General features: G+C 43.1%; 1 protein-coding gene and 1 long non-coding RNA gene across 2 annotated transcripts in view; one reads left to right on the forward strand and one right to left on the reverse strand.

Annotated features, from left to right (window-relative positions):
• Positions 1 to 19,399, forward strand: part of wdr4 (WD repeat domain 4) — a 32,474-nt gene extending 13,075 nt beyond the window's left edge. Inside the window, exons 6-11 of the mRNA XM_042084366.1 lie at positions 2,102 to 2,162; positions 3,513 to 3,593; positions 4,861 to 4,925; positions 5,688 to 5,868; positions 16,379 to 16,448; positions 18,950 to 19,399. Of these exons, the coding sequence (XP_041940300.1) occupies positions 2,102 to 2,162; positions 3,513 to 3,593; positions 4,861 to 4,925; positions 5,688 to 5,868; positions 16,379 to 16,448; positions 18,950 to 19,131 (640 nt within the window). The 3' untranslated portion in view covers positions 19,132 to 19,399. The remainder of the gene's footprint in view (positions 1 to 2,101; positions 2,163 to 3,512; positions 3,594 to 4,860; positions 4,926 to 5,687; positions 5,869 to 16,378; positions 16,449 to 18,949) is intronic.
• LOC121703915 lies at positions 1,582 to 14,787 on the reverse strand. Its single transcript, XR_006030184.1, has 3 exons — positions 14,777 to 14,787; positions 10,796 to 10,799; positions 1,582 to 1,704 (listed from the first exon to the last, which is right to left on the reverse strand). It is a non-coding gene; the product is annotated as an uncharacterized LOC121703915 (long non-coding RNA).
• Positions 19,400 to 20,059: the final 660 nt, after the last annotated feature.

Raw genomic sequence — 20,059 nt, forward strand, 5'->3', positions numbered from 1 at the left:
TGATCAGTTTTATTTTATTGTTTGCCATCTCATTCAGTGCTCTATGATCCAGGGCTCATGACCAAATCAAGCCAATATAATAGCCAGTAGCCACAATGAGCCCATGCAGCCACCCTGTTTCAACAATGAAAGGTGACGCACAGAACGGCCAGCCTGAGCGGACAATTACGTCCCCAACTCATCTAAAATGTGGTGTCTTGAAATACTTTGGGTTCTACACCATAGATGGTAAAGTAACCGTTAAAGATGATGTTAAAGAATGTATCTGTGGATTTTGGCTTTACATCAGTCGAAGTTGACTCCATGTCCATGTGTTTCACGTAACTCGATAGCCAGGCAAGCTGTGGACAGGCGTTCTGCTCCATCGTCGTTATGGTAACCAAACAAGTCTTCTTCTGTCTAGGTTTGTTTCTAGGTTTTAAGTGTTGTTCTTCTATGTGGTCCACCTACTGGAGGGGAGTGTTTACAGCAGTTCCGTTTCACACATGCGCAGTCTACGCGTCACTTTGACGCGCGGTCTTAAATTTCGGTCGACTCAAAGACGCGACGCATGCCGTGAAAATGACGCAATTCTCGTCACGCGCTCACCAGTGCCGCAGACGCGGGAGCGTACCATTGCCTTCACACACACACACACACACAAGGCTGCACCCCACAACATCCAGGCCTTCTGCCTTGCACACGCCCCGTCCGTTTAGTTCGACCCCTATTTATACTGTTTAGTTCGACCCCTATTTATACTGTTTAGTTCGACCCCTATTTATCTATAGGTACACTAATCCTTCCCCACACATTCCTATTTATACTAGGATGCCTTGTCCTCCCCCACACATTCCTATTTATACTAGGATGCCTTGTCCTCCCCCACACATTCCTATTTATACTAGGATGCCTTGTCCTCCCCCACACATTCCTAAGGCAAATCAATCCTACATTCCCACGACAGTTTAGAACCTTCTAGAAGATGCAGGAACATTCCCACGTTGCAGGGATATTCCCACGATAGCTAAAAACATTCTATAAGTCACAGATCTTAACCAACAATTTGATATGACACACGTTACTTCTCCGGGTTACATTTAGGAGATGCTAACATTACATTCAGTACTGTAGGTTAACAAATAGTTTCCAGAAGTTACACAAACAGTTTACATTCAACGACAATTATAACAACGTGACACATTACATTTAGCAACGTACACTTTTACAGTCATTAAGAGAGATCGGTTGCATTCTAACATGTTACAAACATTTATTGCATTAACTCTTCACACAATGCAATCTGAATACAATCATTTAAACATTTTAAGGCACTTTACCCATTTCAGTTTTAAGACCTACAATTCCTTACGTACATAATTCCCTAAACTTTACAATGTTGGGCTACTAAAGTACTTGTATTGATACATTTCATTCATCGCACTTTATTATTTATTATGAGGTCATTGTTTGGAGTTATGGTTCATTTTCCATTCTTTTATTCACATTCAATAATCATCAAGTATTTCTGAGGTCAGGTCAGTAATCTAGCACATTGTTCAACATCTGTTACAGCACATTCATTCACTTCCACACTTTCAGGTGAACTTAATTCAAGAGTAGGTTGCAAGGCCACTGGTTTAACATTACGATTAAATTCCTGATCAGTTTCTTTCCTAATTTGCCTAATCATATTTTCTAGGTCAGACAGATTACCTTGATAGCCTTTCTGCGTTTTCGCCTTATTGGTATTGGTATAAGCCGTATTGGTTTTGTGCTACCGCATACGGATGGTGTTCAGGCAACACGTCAGTATACACACACACACACACACAGAGACACACACCGAGTGAGTACACACACACACACACAAGGCTGCACCCCACAACATCCAGGCCTTCTGCCTTGCACACACGAGTGAGTGTACACACACACACACACACACACACACACAGAGACACACACCGAGTGAGTACACACACACACACAAATGCGCGCACACACACACACCGAGTGAGCACACACACACACACACACACCGAGTGAGAGCACACACACACACACACACACACACACACACACACACACACCCCAGTGTTGATAAGGCTGCTTTGTGTTTCAGGTTCGTCAGCACTCTGATTGTCCCCCCGGGGCACCCTGACCGCCTCCTCTCAGGATCTGGGGTAAGACCTCACCTGTGTGTGTGTGTGTGTGTTTGGTGTGTGTGTGTGTGTGTGTGTGTGTGTGTGTGTGTGTGTGTGTGTGTGATTTTTTTGTGTGTGTGAGTGAGTGTGCATGGGTTAGGGTTAGCATGGGGTAGGGTTAGCATGGGTTAGCTCAGCGTTTCTCAAATTGTGGGTATTGGGACATGCCAGGTGGGGCGCGAACTGACGTGAAAAACAGGTTTTTTTATTTATTTATTTTTATCTGTAGCCTGGGCCCAGGTAGCACCCGATGCGCAATGGACGCACTGTGTTATTCACAGGGAAGCGCTCGTGTCAAGGCAGCTTAGTTAGTCCCGACCTACATGAGATTTTGAACATTGTTGTGAGAGCCCTTAACCCGGCCCTTAAAAGCGCGTCTATTCTCCGCACTTTGCGAAAAGATGGTAGCTGACCAAAAGGCTGTACTGTTTCACAGCGAGGCAAGGTGGCTTTCCCGAGGTGAAGTGCTGTCGCGCGTGTTTGAGCTCCGAGTCGCCTCTTCTTGGAGGAAGAGCGCATGTTTGAATCTGCAAGCACTTTCACTAATGAACATTTCTTGACGAAGCTGGCCTATCTTAGCGATATATTTGATATATCTTAGCGATACATTTGAGTTAAATGTCCAGTTACAAGGCAAAGACAAGCACCTACCTCACCTAGCATATAAGATTACTGCATTCACCAAAAAAACTTGAGTATGGGACAGGCGCCTCGATCGCGACAGTATTATGCCTTTGAGATTTCTGAGCGAAATCGCTGAAACTGATTGGGAGGCACTCTTGTGATCCCATGTATTGAACAGTAGGCCTACATCACATCCCTGCAAAGTTTATTTCAAAAATATTTCCCAACCAGCAGTGCTCAGTATGACTGGATTATGGATCCATTTAATGCAGCATGTGGGTATTTCATTGAATATATTGTACAATGCTGTAAAATGGCCTATGCTTCCTAATATGTTGCTGGAAAACAGAAATATGTGTGTTATGTATTTATTTATTATTATATCTGCAGCACCAGCTGATTTTAACTCTGTTGAAGAGGATTTAGAACTTCTAAATTAGTGTTTGTGTGTGTGTGTGTGTGTTAGGATGGCACAGTAAAACTCTGTGTGTGTGTGTTAGGATGGCACAGGAAAACTCTGTGTGTGTTATATGTGTGTGTGTGTTAGGATGGCACAGGAAAACTGTGTGTGTGTGTTATGTGTGTGTGTTAGGATGGCACAGGAAAACTGTGTGTGTGTGTTATGTGTGTGTGTTAGGATGGCACAGGAAAACTGTGTGTGTGTGTTAGGATGGCACAGTAAAACTCTGTCTGTGTGTGTGTTAGGACGGCTCAGTAAAACTCTGGGAATATGCTAACGGCCAGAGGCTACAGAGTCTGGACCTGCAGGAGATGCACCAAGAGGAGGTGAGGGAGACACACACACACACACACACACACACACCAAGAGGAGGTGAGGGAGACACACACACACACACACACACACACACACACACCAGGAGGAGGTGAGGGAGACACACACACACACACACACACACCAAGAGGAGGTGAGGGAGACACACACACACACACACCAAGAGGAGATGAGGGAGACACACACACACACACACCAAGAGGAGGTGAGGGAGACACACACACACACACCAAGAGGAGGTGAGGGAGAGACACACACACACACACACACCAAGCAGAGGTGAGGGAGACACACACACACACACACACACACCAAGCAGAGGTGAGGGAGACACACACACACACACACACACCAGGCCTATATGGTTAGGCCACCAGCTGGATATGCTGGCGCGACCATCTGAGGAAGCTGGTCATGCTGGTTTGACCAGCCTGTCTTGTGGGATACAGCTGGTGCAAGATGGTCATGCTGGTGACCAGCCTGTCAAGCTGGTCATGCTGGTTTGCTAGAATGACCAACATAAGCTGGCACGGCCAGTTAAACCAGCAGTGTAGACCAGCAACACCAGCTAAAATGACCAGCTTGAGGTGGTACGACAAGCAAAACCAGCAGAATTACCATCATAAGCTGGTTAAACCAGCTGAATATATGTTTTCGCAAGAGTTTTGCTGGTCTAGCAGGTCAACCATCATAGGGTGGTCAAACAAGCTGGTTAACAAGCTGGTCAACCAACAAACCACCTTTTAGCTGGTCAACCAACAAACCACCTTTAGCTGGTCAGGCTGTTTTGTTCCCCAGGGCACCAGTGGATATGAAAGTAGAATATAAACAGGTAAGGTGTATGAATATAGAGTTGAATATAAACATTTAAAATGTGTGACATTTACTTGATGTATATCATTTGTATTTATAAATAGCCAACATCTATAAATAGTAACAAAACAATATTTTTTTTTTATTAATAAAGTAAAAATAGCAATTAATCTCACACCATGTCTATTCTTATACCAGCTCTATGTTTGATGTTCCCCTTGGGGATCAATAAACTATCTATCTATCTCCCCTTGGGGATCAATAAACTATCTCTCTCTCTCTCTCTCTCCCTCCCCTTGGGGATCAATAAACTATCTATCTCTCTAATGTCTTTAGCATGTTAATTTCTTTCTGATGCTTGTTAATGTCCTGATGTTTCATTAGTTTCTTGTTTTCTCTCTCTCCATCTCTATCTCTCTCTCTTCCTCTCTCCATCTCTCTCTCCAGAGAGTGTGTATCAAGCGCATCACCTGCTCTCCTGATGGGCAAAATATAGCTGTGCTGTGTGACAGGTGAGGTGGGTGTGTGCGTGCGCGCGTGCGCGCGCGTGTGTGTGTGTGTGTGTGTGTGTGTGTACGCTACTGTGTGTGTCTCAGAGAGTGTGACTGTGGTGCGAGTGCATATGTGAAAGCGAGAAGGCATCAGTGTGTGTGTGAGTAAGTAAGTAAGTAAATTTTATTTATAAAGTACATTTTAAACACATCATTCTCTGGCCAAATGGTAATCATCATCATCATCATCAACTGTTGTTTATCCATGGGGAAATTGACTGTGCTGTGTGACAGGTGAGGTGTATGTGTTTGTGTTTATCCATGGGAAATTGACTGAGCATTAAGCTCTTTTTTTTCTCTTGACAAACAGGACAGAGTGGAGTGACAAAGTGACTGATAAAGATGCAGTGCATTGAGTCAACTCATAAAGATGCAGTGCAGTGTATTGAGTACAACTCATAAAGATGCAGTGCAGTGTATTAAGTACAACTCCTAAAGATGCAGTGCAGTGTATTGAGTACAACTCCTAAAGATGCAGTGCAGTGCAGTGTATTGAGTACAACTCATAAAGATGCAGTGCAGTGCAGTGTATTGAGTACAACTGATGAAGATGCAGTGCCTGGGGGTGGAGCTGATCTGAGTGTGTGTGTGTGTGTGTGTATTACCTCCTAGTGAAGTGTTAATGAGCTGCATTGTGTTGTGTGTGTGTGTGTGTGTGTGTGTGTGCGCGTGTGCGAGCGTGTGTGTTACCTCCTAGTGAAGTGTTAGCTGCATTGTGTGCAGGTTGCCAAGGCTACAGCTCTTTGAGATGAAGACAGGATCTGAAGCCACGCCCACCCAGTGTTTGCCCCTCCCACAGTCACCGTTGGATATGACCTTTGACCCTCAGGGTCGCCTGTGGGTGCTACTGGACGACCAACACACACCTGTGCTGCTGTTCACACACACATCACGTCACTGGGAGGTACACACACACACACGTACATACATACACACACACATACAGTGGGTCCCAGTTAAGAATTGACACTTCATTCACCATCAAGGTGATTCACGCAGCTGGGTGAAATGTAAGTACAACTGCAGCCGCTTGGGGGCAGCATAGTCCGCTGTGGCGTTCCACGGTCGAACCGGACCGAGCATTCGACAGCAAGGGCTGTGATTGGCCGAGTTTTCAGTGCGTTTCTCTGTGTTTTTAGCAGCCCCTGCAACATGCTAGTCCACTATAGCCTATAAGCTTTGTACATAATGTTAAACATAGTTTTGAATTCAGTGGCAAGATGTCTTGATTGTACAGTGCCTGTCTCTCAGTAATGTTTTAAAATGAGAGCTTCGTTAGCCTCATGTGTTTTCAGGTTTGAGGGCTTTTTTGGCAAGATTGACCTTGGTTAGACTCTGTATATGTTATTTCTCCGTATGGAAAATAAAGTAAATTTTCGACACAAGTCTGTTATTAGTTCAATAACAAGTGTTCCTTGTTAAAACATGTGACTAGTGAAACTCAAATGATTTTAGAAATATTTAGCCAAAGCCAAAAAGTGTTAGAGAGAAGGAGAGACGCCGGTGCAGCTCAGATGTCTTCTTAATTTTCTTTATTCTTTAGTAAAAGGTGCAGAACATTATTACACTTTGACTAACGTTTCGATGTTCGTTAGTCAAAAACATCGACACATCGAAATGTTAGTCAAAGTTTAATAATGTTCTGCACCTTTTACTGAAGAATAAAGAAAATTAAGAAGACATCTGAGCTGCACCGGCGTCTCTCCTCTCTAAAATATCTGTCCTGGCCTGGTTGCAACGGATTGTGGCCAAACGACAGAAGCGCGGAGAACCCTCCTTTGTCTACCAAAAAGTGTTACTTTGTGCCCCGCGCTCCCCCACTGCTTGTGAAAGAAGGGGGTGGGGGAGGGGGGCTTAATGTGAAAAAGCTTAATGTCCCAAAACGGCAACAAGTCATAATGGAAGGCTACAGGAAGTGGGGGGAGGGTATGGAAGGACCAGAGCCGTCTTCGCTGTGCTATTCAGAAAGCATCTTCTATTGTCTTTCCAGGCGCACACAGCTCGTTACCATAGCCTATCGAGTGCCTTAACAGATAGGCTCTGCTCTTGGGTTTGGCCTCACAGCGAACTCAACCCTCTTGTTGCTTGCAGTTTGTTAAATAAAGCGATGCAGATTACATTATTTATTTCTGATTAATTGCGTCTTTTGATGTCTTTTGCAACATCTGCTTGTTAGGCTGGGCTACTGTCAATGTCCTGTACAGGTAAATGTTCAACAATTGCTGGTGTAGGCCTACAGGCTATAGCAATTAGGGACTGTTCGTTATTTATTTAAGGGGCTACCGGAGGAGTTTTGGGAGCGTTAGTCAAAAAAGACATAGAAAAAAGAAAATTTTCTATGACCCTCCAAAGTGATAGAGAAAAAACACATGACCCTCCCCAGTCCCAACAATTTATTGATGCCTTCTGTAGGCTACTGGGTCAATTTGGGAGCTTGCATGCTACGACACCTTCCTTGAAATGCCTTGAAAAGGCTGTCGTTTGCACAATTTCACAAATAATCACCTGGACCGAAACAAACCTGTCAACTTTTCCTGGGTTTATCGCGTATTTTAACTTTTTCCTCGCTGTCTTAGGAGGAGCTGCAGGGCCGTCGCAAGGAGGTGCTTTTTAAGCGACGAGGTGCTTTTTAAGTTTTAAGTGCAGTAGGCCCCTATCTGCCCCCTTTGGAATTATATCTCGAGCCTATTATAAGGTCCAGTGTGTTATGTCCTGGGATTCGGACGTGCTCAAAAAGAAAAGAAAAAACACTTTTTTTATAGATGGTTATGAGGAGCAATATGAGTCTGAACTCCGTGTCATTCAGACTCAACCCTCTTGTTGCTTTGATATCTTTTTCGTTGTCATTTTAACGTCGGCAAGCAGGCATGTTGCGGTTGCAATTTAAGTTAAATTTCTACAGTAGGCCTACAACATGCAACATGCTTGTTAGGCTGGGCTACTGTCTTGTACAGGTAAATGTTCAACAATTGCTGGTGTGCAGGCTATAATCAATTAGCTAAATCATTTGTCCAGCTGTTTAAAAAAAATCGTGCTACATTCAAACGCAAAAGGTGCTTTGATATCTTTTTCGTTTGAACGTCGGCAAGCAGGCATGCTGCGGTTGCAATGAATGAGGATAATTGGTTTTATCTGCGGATTTATTTTTTGCATTATTTTGAATACGACTCGCTCCAGTCTCAACAGCACGTCTACTTTTTCCACACACATCTAAGTTCTAACACACATCCCCTCTCACTTTCTCTCTCTCCATCCCTGCACACGGGGCTTTCTTAAAGGAGCTGCACCATTTTACAACAATTGCATCTACATTTTCATATTAGAATGTTTTGTCTGTTTAAGTGTAAGCTGAAACTACCGTGATCAATTTAAGTTCCCGTGCCCCTGCTGAAAGTCTCATGCGCTTATCGTTACACCATCACATCTATAAGTAACCGTGACAAATAGGGTATAAGATATATAAACTCACGCTATTGTATTATCATATATGTTTGGTAATGGCTCACTGCGTCATGGAAGCAGTTAAGTCAAGTCGCATCAAAAATAGTAGTGGCAGAACTTCCAAGTGACACCTTGTGGTTGTTTGTGTCAATTGTAGTTTGTGCCATTTCTGCTGAGAAAATGGGGTGCGTGATTCATGAAGGAACCCGTCCAAACTTAACTGGGACCCACTGTACACACACACACACACACACACACACACACACACACACACACACACACACACACACACACACATACAGTACCCTCCAGAATTATTGGCACCTTTGGTAAAGTTGACTAAAAACAGGTATAAAAAATAATCCGTTGGTGATTCATTGTACTCTCACAATGAAAACAATGAGGAAAAATTCACCCTTGAAGGGAAACAAATTTATTCTGAGAAAAGGGAAAATAGTATAAATAAATAAATTATTTGAACAAAAACACGTTGCTTATACATATTGGCACCCCTACAAAAATCTTCAATGCAAAACCTAACAGAAGCATTTTCCTATCTAATTTCAACTTATTAAGTGTGCTTGCAAAGCAGCACACTTACTGTTCTTCTTAAGTTTTATTATTACAGTGCATGAAAATGCACTGTACTGTTCTTCCTAGGCAACTTCTTCTTATTATTATTATTCCGCTTACTACTTTTTCCGTACGCAATTTCAAAAAACAGTTTAACTTAGAAACTTCATTCAAACTTTGTAACATAGGTCTTCAAACAGATCGGGTTGGTATGACTTTTCAACTTTGAAACTTTTATACTTTTTAAACTATTAAAGAAAAACTTTTTAAAAATCCCCATAGACTTAACATTGCCGATTGTGACATCATAATACGGCCGTTAAACAATTAGAATCCTATGGCAGGTGTTCAGGCCACCTGTAGCCTCAGGCTTTAAGCATACAATCTGGGTCAATTAAGACTACACATCCTATTCAACTGTTTCCTCTGCCCAAAACTGTTTCAAAATAAAAGTCCTCACTACAATAATCCACTGTTAAACAATGTAACCCATTAAACTACTGAACTTTTTACATTCAACTTTTAAACGGTCTACTTTTAAACTATCATTAAACTATCTATCTATTAAACTAGCTTTCTATCAACAACTTTTAAACTATCTACATTCACTAGCTGTCTATCAACAACTTTTAACTTGTCATCAACTGTCAACACTTTTCATCAACTATGACTCCTACCTACTGTAGCTAGTTAGCATGGTTAGCAAAGTTAGCATGTTAGCATTGCTAGCATTGTTAGCATTTTTAGCAAAACTGTTAAAAATGATTAGCTAGGTTAGCTAAGTCACATGGTTAGCATAGTTAGCATGCTAGTTGATTAGCTTGGTTAACTAAGTAACATGGTTAGCATAGTTAACATGCTAGCATGTTAGCATGGTAGTTAGCATAACTGCTAAAAATGATTAGCTAAGTTAGCTAAGTAACATGGTTAGCATAGTTAGCATGACGAAAGAATAAACAAGCAATGTCACGTTAATGTTAAATAGCCTAGAACGACATCTGAACGCTAGGTGGCAACGTTGTATTACATTTCACTAGTGTAGCCTACTTGAAATACGGTGTGAGATTCACAAGTAAGGAAAGTGCAAATATTATGTAATTTATCATGGGAAATTATTGGAAATGTTATTTCTTGTTTATTCTAATTGCAAACCACACACATCCATTCGGAATCACACGCACACATTTAATACTGAAAGACTATCATTTTGTTTATTTGATGTCGCCTAGCAACACAGCCTTCAGAGCAAAGATTCTAGAACAGAGCTTCAGAGAGACACGTTTTGAGTTTGTGGCCAAGAACCTAAAATATCGGTTTCCATGTGCTGGATGGTGTGAGTCCTTTATGAAAGTAAGTGTTTTATACAGTTAACGTTACAGACATAATGAGTCATGTTGTAGTGGTCAACATAAATTTGCCCCTTCTGTTATTAGAATGCTAAGCGGAGAAGCATGCTAAGCAGAGATTTAGTATCATTAATTTCTTGTGTGGCTAGCTATAGGGAGGAGATGTATGTTGCTAATTGGGATTTATGTTGTTTAGCGTAATGCCATGGTCATTTGATATGAGATGCTTGCACTCGTAACTTCGTCACGTGTAACTTTAGGTATTTTTTTTTTTTTACTAACAGTAATTCACGAAGCACTTTAGATCTAAAAGTAGCACCTACGTCTGTGACAGCTTAAAAGAAGTGGCAAGGACTCCTAACGCGATGTTTTGAAATGCGTCTACTATTGTCTACAGGAGCTTCCAATCGCGAGGGAACTTGCATTGTAGGCATAACTAAGGGATGCAATAACACCACCAACAACCAAAACTAGCCTACTCATTGTCAACATGTACATGAAATGTAACGTTTCATGTGAATCAAATTAAAATGTTTTCTTTGCAAACGTAGGCATAGGCATATGGTGACAGATTAATTTAATAATGCTGCTGTGTGAATCACGGTAAGCGTGCAGGAAGTGGCCACTTCTTAATGGGACCCACTGTATGGAAGTGGGCTAAGTAAAGAGATGTTTCAAATAAGATGAGGTTAATCAGAATTCTACGATATGCCCGCTTGACAACGGCAGAGATAGAATTGGCCTTTGGCCATAGCAACCATCCATTTAGAACGATTGGCCTTAATAGCAACCAAAGATCTGAGCTGTGTTGCAATGTGAGGCACAGTATAGAAAGGTGATGAAATATACAGAGACAGGTCAAAAAATATAGTGCAATGTAGACAGTAGTATACAGTTGATTTACAGACGGTGGTTTAGAGTAATATGAAGTATTCCTTTATTCTGAGAGAGGCTACATCAATAGGCTCTCAAAACAACCCCAGGCTCACAAAACAATCCCAAACAGACATAAGGTCTTTATAGAGCAAATCCATATAGATTATTTGTCAAAAAAACCAGTAAAACATAATTTGTGGGATGGAATATATAACATTCACACAGTGTTTTTTAAATAAATCAGTGAAAAAGTATCCTGACAAACAAGCAGCTTTTTAATGCCTTGGTCATTATTCATAAGTTCAATTCCTCTGTAGGTTACCTGATAGCCCAGTTTGAGAGGCGCAATACGTGTGACATTATTTATTTTTGCAGCCAATTACTGCGGTCATTTTATTTTATTGATTTGATCTCAGTCATAGAAGCTAAATTCGAAGGCAGGCCAAAGGTAAAATTCAAGATAGATAGATAGATAGATAGATATTTTATTGATCCTCAAGGGGAAATTCAAGGGTCTCAGTAGCATACAGACATAACTTACAGCAGAAATGGTAAACATAAGTATAAGTATAAACATATACCTAAACTACACTGTACAATAAAGACAGTAGAAGATAAGACAGATAACAAAACTAAATACTAAATACACTATATAAGTTAAATTAAGAAAGTCCAATGTGCTTGAGGGTGATCAAGCATAAGACGCTTGTAGTGACAGGGCCGGGACTGGTGAGGTGCTAAAGGGAGTGAGTGTCATGGTGAAGGTGCAAACAGTAGTCCAACCATAGTCCTTAGTTATGTGTGCATGGCAAGGTGCTCAAGAGAGTGAGTGTCATGGTGAAGGTGCAAAAAGTAGTCCAACATTAGTCCAACAGTGCAAGAGTAAGGTCTAGAGACCAGCATAAATAATATAGACAAATAGGAGAGTAAAGTGTAATGTAGACAAGGTAAAATAAAAAACTATTTCAGTGCAAGAACAGGTTGAGGTAATAGGGTTATAGCCATTCATTCATTCAGTATTGTATCAGAAGCCTGACTGCAGCCATTGATCATGTGTGCTAATATAGCATGAAAAACAGTGTAGCAGTAAAACAGTAGTGAAAACATTAGGCTGTGTACAATAGTAAAACAGTAGTAAGCAGTAGTGGGCAGTCAGTACTCAAAAAACATGGACATGGAGACGGTGGAGAGGCAGACAGACTAAGCAGAGAAGTCTATCTCTCCTCTTCCCTTTAGTGAGGCATTGAACAGTTCAATGGCCCTAGGAACAAATGACTTCCTCAGCCTTTCAGTTGTGCATGGCAGTGAGCGAAGTCTCCAGCTGATCAAGCTCTTTTGGTTTTTGATAGTGCTGTAGAGCGGATGACATTCATTGTCCAAGATATTGATCAGTTTGTTTAGGGTCCTTTTGTCAGATATTGAAGTGATGCACTCCAGTTCAGCTCCCACTACAGAGCCAGCCTTCCTTACCAGCTAGTCGCCCAGCATCCTTCTTCTTTGTGCTTCCTCCCCTGCATACCACTGCATAGAAGAGGGCGCTGGCCACAACAGACTGATAGAACATCCTGAGGAGCTTGCTGCACACATTGAAGGACTGCAGCCTCCTCAGGAAGTACAGCCTGCTCTGTCCTTTCTTGTAGAGTGCATCAGTGTTGGCTGACCAGTCCAGTTTATTGACCAGTCCTATTTATCTCCAGGTGGAGACCCAGATACTTGTAGGTGCTTACCACCTCCACATTGACCCCATCAATGGAGACTGGTAGCAGAGCGGGCTTAGACCTTCGGAAATCTACCACCATCTCCTTGGTCTTTGAAGTGTTTAGTTGAAGGTGATTGAGTTTGCACCACTGCACAAAGTCCTCCACCAGGCTCCTGTACTCCTCCTCCTGCCCGTTCCTGATACACCCCACAATTGCAGTATCATCAGAAAACTTCTGCATGTGGCATGACTCGGTCTTGTAGCGGAAGTCAGATGTGTACAGGGTGAACAGGACTGGAGAGAGCACAGTTCCCTGTGGTGCTCCGGTGCTGCTGATCACAGTGTCAGAGAGGCAGTTCTTCAGTCTGACGAACTGTGGTCGATCGGTCAGGTAATCTGTAATCCAGGTTACCAGGTGAGCGTCCACACCCATCTGCAAGAGCTTGTCTCCCAGTCTGAGGGGTTGGATGGTGTTAAAAGCACTTGAGAAATCAAAGAACATGATTCTCACAGCACTTTTCCCCTTGTCTAGGTGAGAATGTGTCCTGTGTAGAAGATAAGTGATGGCATCATCCACGCCCACTTTCTCCTGGTATGCAAACTGTAACGGGTCTAGTGCATGGCGTACCTGGGGTCTGAGCATACCTAAGACCAGCCGCTCCATTGTTTTCATCACATGTGATGTTAGAGCGACAGGCCTGAAGTCATTAAGCTCGCTGGGGTGTGGTTTCTTGGGAACGGGGGTGAGACATGATGTCTTCCACAGTGTTGGAACTTGTCCGAGACGTAGACTCCAGTTGAAGATGTGCTTCAGTGGCTCCCCCAGTTCAGCAGCACAGGCCTTGAGCAGCCTTGGTCACAGTCTGTCAGGCCCGTCTGCCTTACGAGGATGGAGTTTTTTTTAAAAGATAACTTGGGTGAGGTCGTTGTCACCTCGTTGATCGTGGTTGCCATGTGGGGGAGGGGTGCAATATCCAGTGATGGTGGGGGTGAGTGTTGCACTGGTAATGAGGGGGGGTGGGGGTGAGTGTTGCACTGGTAATGAGGGGGGTGGGGGTGAGTGTTGCCCTGGTAATGAGGGGGAGTGGGGGTGAGTGTTGCACTGGTAATGAGGTGGGGTGGGGGCTGGGGGATGGGCAATCGGACCTGTTGTAAAAGTGGTTCAGCTGGTTTGTCCTGTCCAGGTCTCCCTCCACAGAGCTGCTGCTCTTCTTAAGGCCAGTGATGGATTTCATACAGTCCCACACCTCCTTCATGTTGTTATCTTGCAGCTTCTGTTCCATCTTCCTTCTGTAGTCCTCCTTAGCCTCTTTCAGCTTAATCTTGAGTTCCCCCTGTACTCGCCTCAGCTCTGCTATGTCCCCCTCCTTAAACGCCATCTTTTTCCTATTGAGAAGGGTCTTGACATTACTGGTTATCCAAGGCTTGTTATTTGGATAGCAGCGTACAGTCCTTGTGGGAACAACAATGTCCATACAGAAGTTCAGATAGTCAGTAGTGCAATGTGTGACCTCCTCTAAGTCCTCTCTATTCAGTAGCACTCTCCAGTCAGTGGACTCAAAGCAGTCTCTCAACGAACCGCATTCAACCCGCAAGCCAATAGTTGAATAGCCCTCTCCTAGAGCTTTTGAGATATTGCCACTGCTCCAACACTGAAAGCCACTGTTACAATGCTTGGATCAAGCCAGGTTCAGCATAGCGTATGCCACTGTCTGCTCACGTTGGTGACCGGACCAGGGCAAGCACACTTTCGCAGTTCCCGCCGGAACTTTCAGACGTAGTTCATGACTTTCTTTTTCACTAAGGTATGAAAATAAAGTGACAGGGGCGGCTAAATCCTCTAGTCATTTCTCAACATTGGAAAGACAAGAGAATACACTGAATCTAAATAAAAACAAAGCGTGCTGACATTTGTAAATTAGGGGATGTCTATAAAAACTAGGTACTTTGTTGAAAATGCCTATATTTACAGTTAAAACAATGATTAAATGGTTCTAATCAACTGGAAATGTCACAAGCATGCTTGGACAAAGACCCAAGGTTATCTTGCCCCCACGTACAGTATGGAGGATGGTAAGAGGGGCACACAATTCCATAAGAACCACTATTGGAGAGTTACAGACAATGTCATCTTGGTGTCACCAAGTCCCCCAAAATCTTCAAAAGTGACCTCATTGCTAATAGCTTATTTAGAGGGCATGCCAGGTAAATGCCTGTCCCATCATTTAATTACCAATGTAAACGGCAGGAGTTACTGAATGGTACAGTGACTTTGTCTGGAAGTGTGGTCTATTGTCAGAAGAAATTAAAATTGTGCACTTTAGCTAGAAACACTTAGGTGTGCAAGGTGTGTTTGGCATGCATAGAAGAATGGCTATACTGAAAAGAACCCCATTCCTAATGAGAGTTATGGTGGAGGGGCTGTGCTATTGTGGGGCTGTTTTTATTCCCAAAGGCTTTGGGAACCTAATTAAGGTGCATGGTGTCATGAACACCAAGAAAAACCTTTTCAAAGCAAATCTGTCAATCTCTGCCAAGACACTAAAAGTTGGTCATGATTGGATCATTCATCAGGTCAATGAACCAAAGCAAAGTCAAAGTCTGCTTTATTGTCAATTTCTTCACATGTCAAGACATACAAAGAGATCGAAATTACGTTTCCCACTATCCCACGGTGGAGACAAGACATATTTTACCAATTAGGTCCACAGACAAACATAACATTCAAGTAAAATATAAAAAGTAAATAAGAAGGCACATACAATGAAGAAATAAGAGCAGCAAAATTTGGGTTGAAATTGTGCAATTGTGCATAAACGATAAAAAATTGAGCAAACGTCCAGATCAAAACAAATATGGTTTGCTGAACACAAAATCAAGGTTCGGCTATTTCAGCCATCTCCGTCCCCTGATCTAGTGAGTCAGAGGAGAGTGCACAAGTGTGGACCTAGGAATCTGGACGGTCTGGGGAGATTTGGTAAAGACAAACGGCCTTAAATCCCTTGCTTTGTATTTTCCAACTTCATGCGGTGTCATAGGAGAATATTACAAGCTGTTTTATTGGCAAAGGGAGGCTTAAGGTATTACAAGCAGGGGTGCAAATAATTGTGAGCGACGTGATTTTGTTAAAAATATTCATTGAGATATGAGATTTTACTTTTTCTCGGAATAAATTTGCTTCCCTTCAAGGTTGGATTCTTCCTATTTTTTTTTTCATTGTGAGATTACAATAAATCACCAACAGATTATGTATGATACAGGTTTTTAGTCAACTTTAGCAGAGGTGCCAATAATTCTGGAGGGTACAGTACATCCACACACGTACATACATACACCACACACACACGTACATAGACCACACACACACACGTACATACACCACATACACACACGTACACGCCAATGTAATATGTTTAGACTGTATACTGTATAGATACATAAATGTGTTGTGTTGTGTTTTGTGTGTGTGTGTGTTGCAGTGTGATGCGGATCAGCCTGATCTGAAAAGAGTGACTGAAGTTCTACAGACTCACAGTGTGCCTCTGCCAGGTAAGGATATTGTGTGTGTTTAATGCACGTGTGTGTGTATGTGTGTATTGTGTGTGTGTGGTGTGTGTTATGTGTGTGTAATGTGTGTGTGTGTGGTGAGTGTGTGTGCGTGTGTATTGTATGTGTGTGTGTGTGGTGTGTGCATGCATGTGAGTGTATGTGTGTAGTGTATGTACATGTGTGTATGTATTGTACATGTGTGTATTGTATGTATGTGTGTGTGTGTGTGTAGCAGGGTGATACAATGTGTGTGTGTATACATGCATAAGTGTTCGGCAACTTTTGTCCAAAAATCATATTTGAAGTTTGTTTGTTTATTAATATTAATATTCAAATATATTTTAATATTTATAAATAATATTTTGTCCATTAAATGCCTTCAGTAAGACCCATATTGGTATCAAACTTAAATTGTAATGTTCTGTCCACCAGAGGGCAGTATATCAGTCAGTGTCAATAGGCAGGCAACGATGTTTCCAGAAGAAAAACACAGTCACAACTGTTTTTATTATTAATATTAGAAGTCAGACCCTGGATTAAACACACACAGTATGAGGTCATAAACACACACAGTATGAGGTCAGACCCTGGATTAAACATACACAGTATATATATAAGTATATATACTCTTTTGATCCCGTGAGGGAAATTTGGTCTCTGCATTTATCCCAATCCGTGAATTAGTGAAACACACTCAGCACACAGTGAACACACAGTGAGGTGAAGCACACACTTATCCCGGCGCAGTGAGATGCATGCATCAACAGCGGCGCTCGGGGAGCAGTGAGGGGTTAGGTGCCTTGCTCAAGAGCACTTCAGCCGTGCCTACTGGTCGTGGTTCGATCTGGCAACCCTCCAGTTATAAGTCCGAAGAGCTAACCAGTGGGCCACGGCTGAAGCGCTAACCAGTGGGCCACGGCTGAAGCGCTAACCAGTAGGCCACGGCTGCCCAAGAAAGGACTGCGCTGCGAGCAGGGTATGGCAGGGTCAGAGGTCAGAGGTCAGACCCTGGGTTAAACACACACAGTATGTTCAGCTTCCGACATGTTTTATTCACTGTTGCTGGTTGTCACGTGGTATGTGACGTCACGTTTTGTTCGCGTCACAGCGAAATAGCCTAGTGGACGGCAAGAAGACAAATCAAATCAATGGGTTGTAATGGGACTTATCGCACAGCTAGGAGATTATAGTGAGATTTAACCCTAGTCAATGGGACATATCGCACAGCTAGGAGATTATAGTGAGATTTAACCCTAGTCAATTTCAATTTAATATCACGAGCGCCAAAACTTGGTACATCAGTGTTAAACAATCAGAGCCCATGAGTAACAGTAAGGTCTGTTTACATGATAAATGAATAAGTTAGTTAGGTGTAGAGAAAAGAACATGGTGTTTAAAGCCACCTGAGGTATATGTTACAAAGAGGTGGGATGGGCATGAATCTTATTTAGGGTCAGAAAGTTCAATAGTCCAGTGTAGGAAATTAATTGTCCAGGGGGATTAGGAGTTGTCATAGGGCAAGTGGTGGGTCGCTAGGCTGCACGGGCCAGGAGTCCGGGCAGGGGGACAGCAACAGGCGATGATAGGGCAGTCGCAGGGATGGGACTTCAGGTGAGATGAGCCACCTCTGCTTTCTCCTGTAGAGGCAGGAGTGTGTGTGTGATTAGTAAGCCACCTCTGCTTTCTCCTGTAGAGGCAGGAGTGTATGTGTGTGTGATTAGTAAGCCACCTCTGCTTTCTCCTATAGAGGCAGGAGTGTGTGTGTGTGATTAGTAAGCCACCTCTGCTTTCTCCTGTAGAGGCAGGAGTGTGTGTGTGTGTGATTAGTAAGCCACCTCTGCTTTCTCCTATAGAGGCAGGAGTGTGTGTGTGTGTGTGATTAGTAAGCCACCTCTGCTTTCTCCTATAGAGGCAGGAGTGTGTGTATGCATGCGTGTGTGTGCGTATGTGTGTGCATGCGTGTGCATGTGTGTGTGTGTATGCGTGATTAGTAAGCCACCTCTGCTTTCTCCTGTAGAGGCAGGAGTGTGTGTGTGTGTGATTAGTAAGCCACCTCTGCTTTCTTCTGTAGAGGCAGGAGTGTGTGTGTGTGATTAGTAAGCCACCTCTGCTTTCTCCTGTAGAGGCAGGAGTGTGTGTGTGATTAGTAAGCCACCTCTGCTTTCTCCTATAGAGGCAGGAGTGTGTGTATGCATGCGTGTGTGTGCGTATGTGTGTGCATGCGTGTGCATGTGTGTGTGTGTATGCGTGATTAGTAAGCCACCTCTGCTTTCTCCTATAGAGGCTGGAGTGTGTGTATGCATGCGTGTGTGTGCGTATGTGTGTGCATGTGTGATTAGTAAGCCACCTCTGCTCTCTCCTATAGAGACAGGAGTGTGTGTGTGCATGTATGTCTACGTGTGTGCGTATGCGTGCGTGCGTGTGTGATTACCTCTGCTCTCTCCTATAGAGACAGGAGTGTGTGTGCGTGCGTGTGTGATTACCTCTGCTCTCTCCTATAGAGGCTGGCTTGCGGCTGCAGCAGTTGTACAAGGCTGGCTTTGACAACACCGCCACCTACAGGCAGCGTAAGGAGCAGCGTCTGCAGGAGAAGAGAGACCCCAGCACCTCCCCACAATGCAACGGGGCCAAGAGACCACGGCAACGGCAGCAGACCAAGCCCTCGTCTCCTAGCAGCGCCTGATCGTTATGGGATGGCAAACACCAGCCCCTCGTCTCCTAGCAGCGCCTGATCGTTATGGGATGGCAAACAGTTGATGGGAACAAATTCAGACTTTTATTTTCACAAGCTCTCACTCTGCTGAGCCTTTCCGATTTAAAAACAGTTGAAAAAAGAGCCTCAGTCAGCCTGTGTCACGCTTTTGGAACAAATAGAACAGTTTAAAAAAGAGCCTGAATAGGTCTCTGTCATGCTTTTGGAACAAATAAAACAATTAAAAAAAGAGCCTGAATCGGTCTGTGTCATGCTTTTGGAACAAATAAAACAGTTTAAAAAAGAGCCTGAATCGGTCTGTGTCATGCTTTTGGAACAAATAAAACAGTTTAAAAAAGAGCCTGAATAGGTTAGTGTTGCACGGTGTATCAATACTAAAAAGGTATCACGATGCCTTCACGCAAAAAACGATACGATTTCCGACGTTTTTAGAATCGATACTTTATTAAAATTAACGTTCTGTGTCTGCGTGAACTGCTGCTCTCATTGCTCCTTGCATGCATCTAGGCAGGTGGACGTGTCAAGCAGGCAGCTCTGAGTGAGTGAGTGCGCAGCCAACGTCAACATACAGTAGTTCTTTGCCGATCGTCCTCGGCCTTGTGGATAAAACAAAAGGTGAAGTGAAATCTGCAACTATTTTGGATACATCGCGAATAGTGAAGGCAAGCCATCAGGTACACAGAGGCCCGTTTGTGAAATATGTTTCAAAGTCATTTAAAAGCAGTAGGCTACGCATGGAACTTGGCTAAACACCTCGCAGACATATCCCAACATTTTTGTTCAAAGAACGGCAGGTTAACGAATATGCTATAGAAAACACGACTACATGGTTAGTGCCAAGTTCTTCTTTTCTGTTTTAGTCTAGCCTAAGTGAAACGAGTAAGGTTCTCTGGGATAA

The sequence above is a fragment of the Alosa sapidissima genome, chromosome 2 (genome assembly GCF_018492685.1).
Source record: "Alosa sapidissima isolate fAloSap1 chromosome 2, fAloSap1.pri, whole genome shotgun sequence".
NCBI lineage: Eukaryota > Metazoa > Chordata > Actinopteri > Clupeiformes > Clupeidae > Alosa > Alosa sapidissima.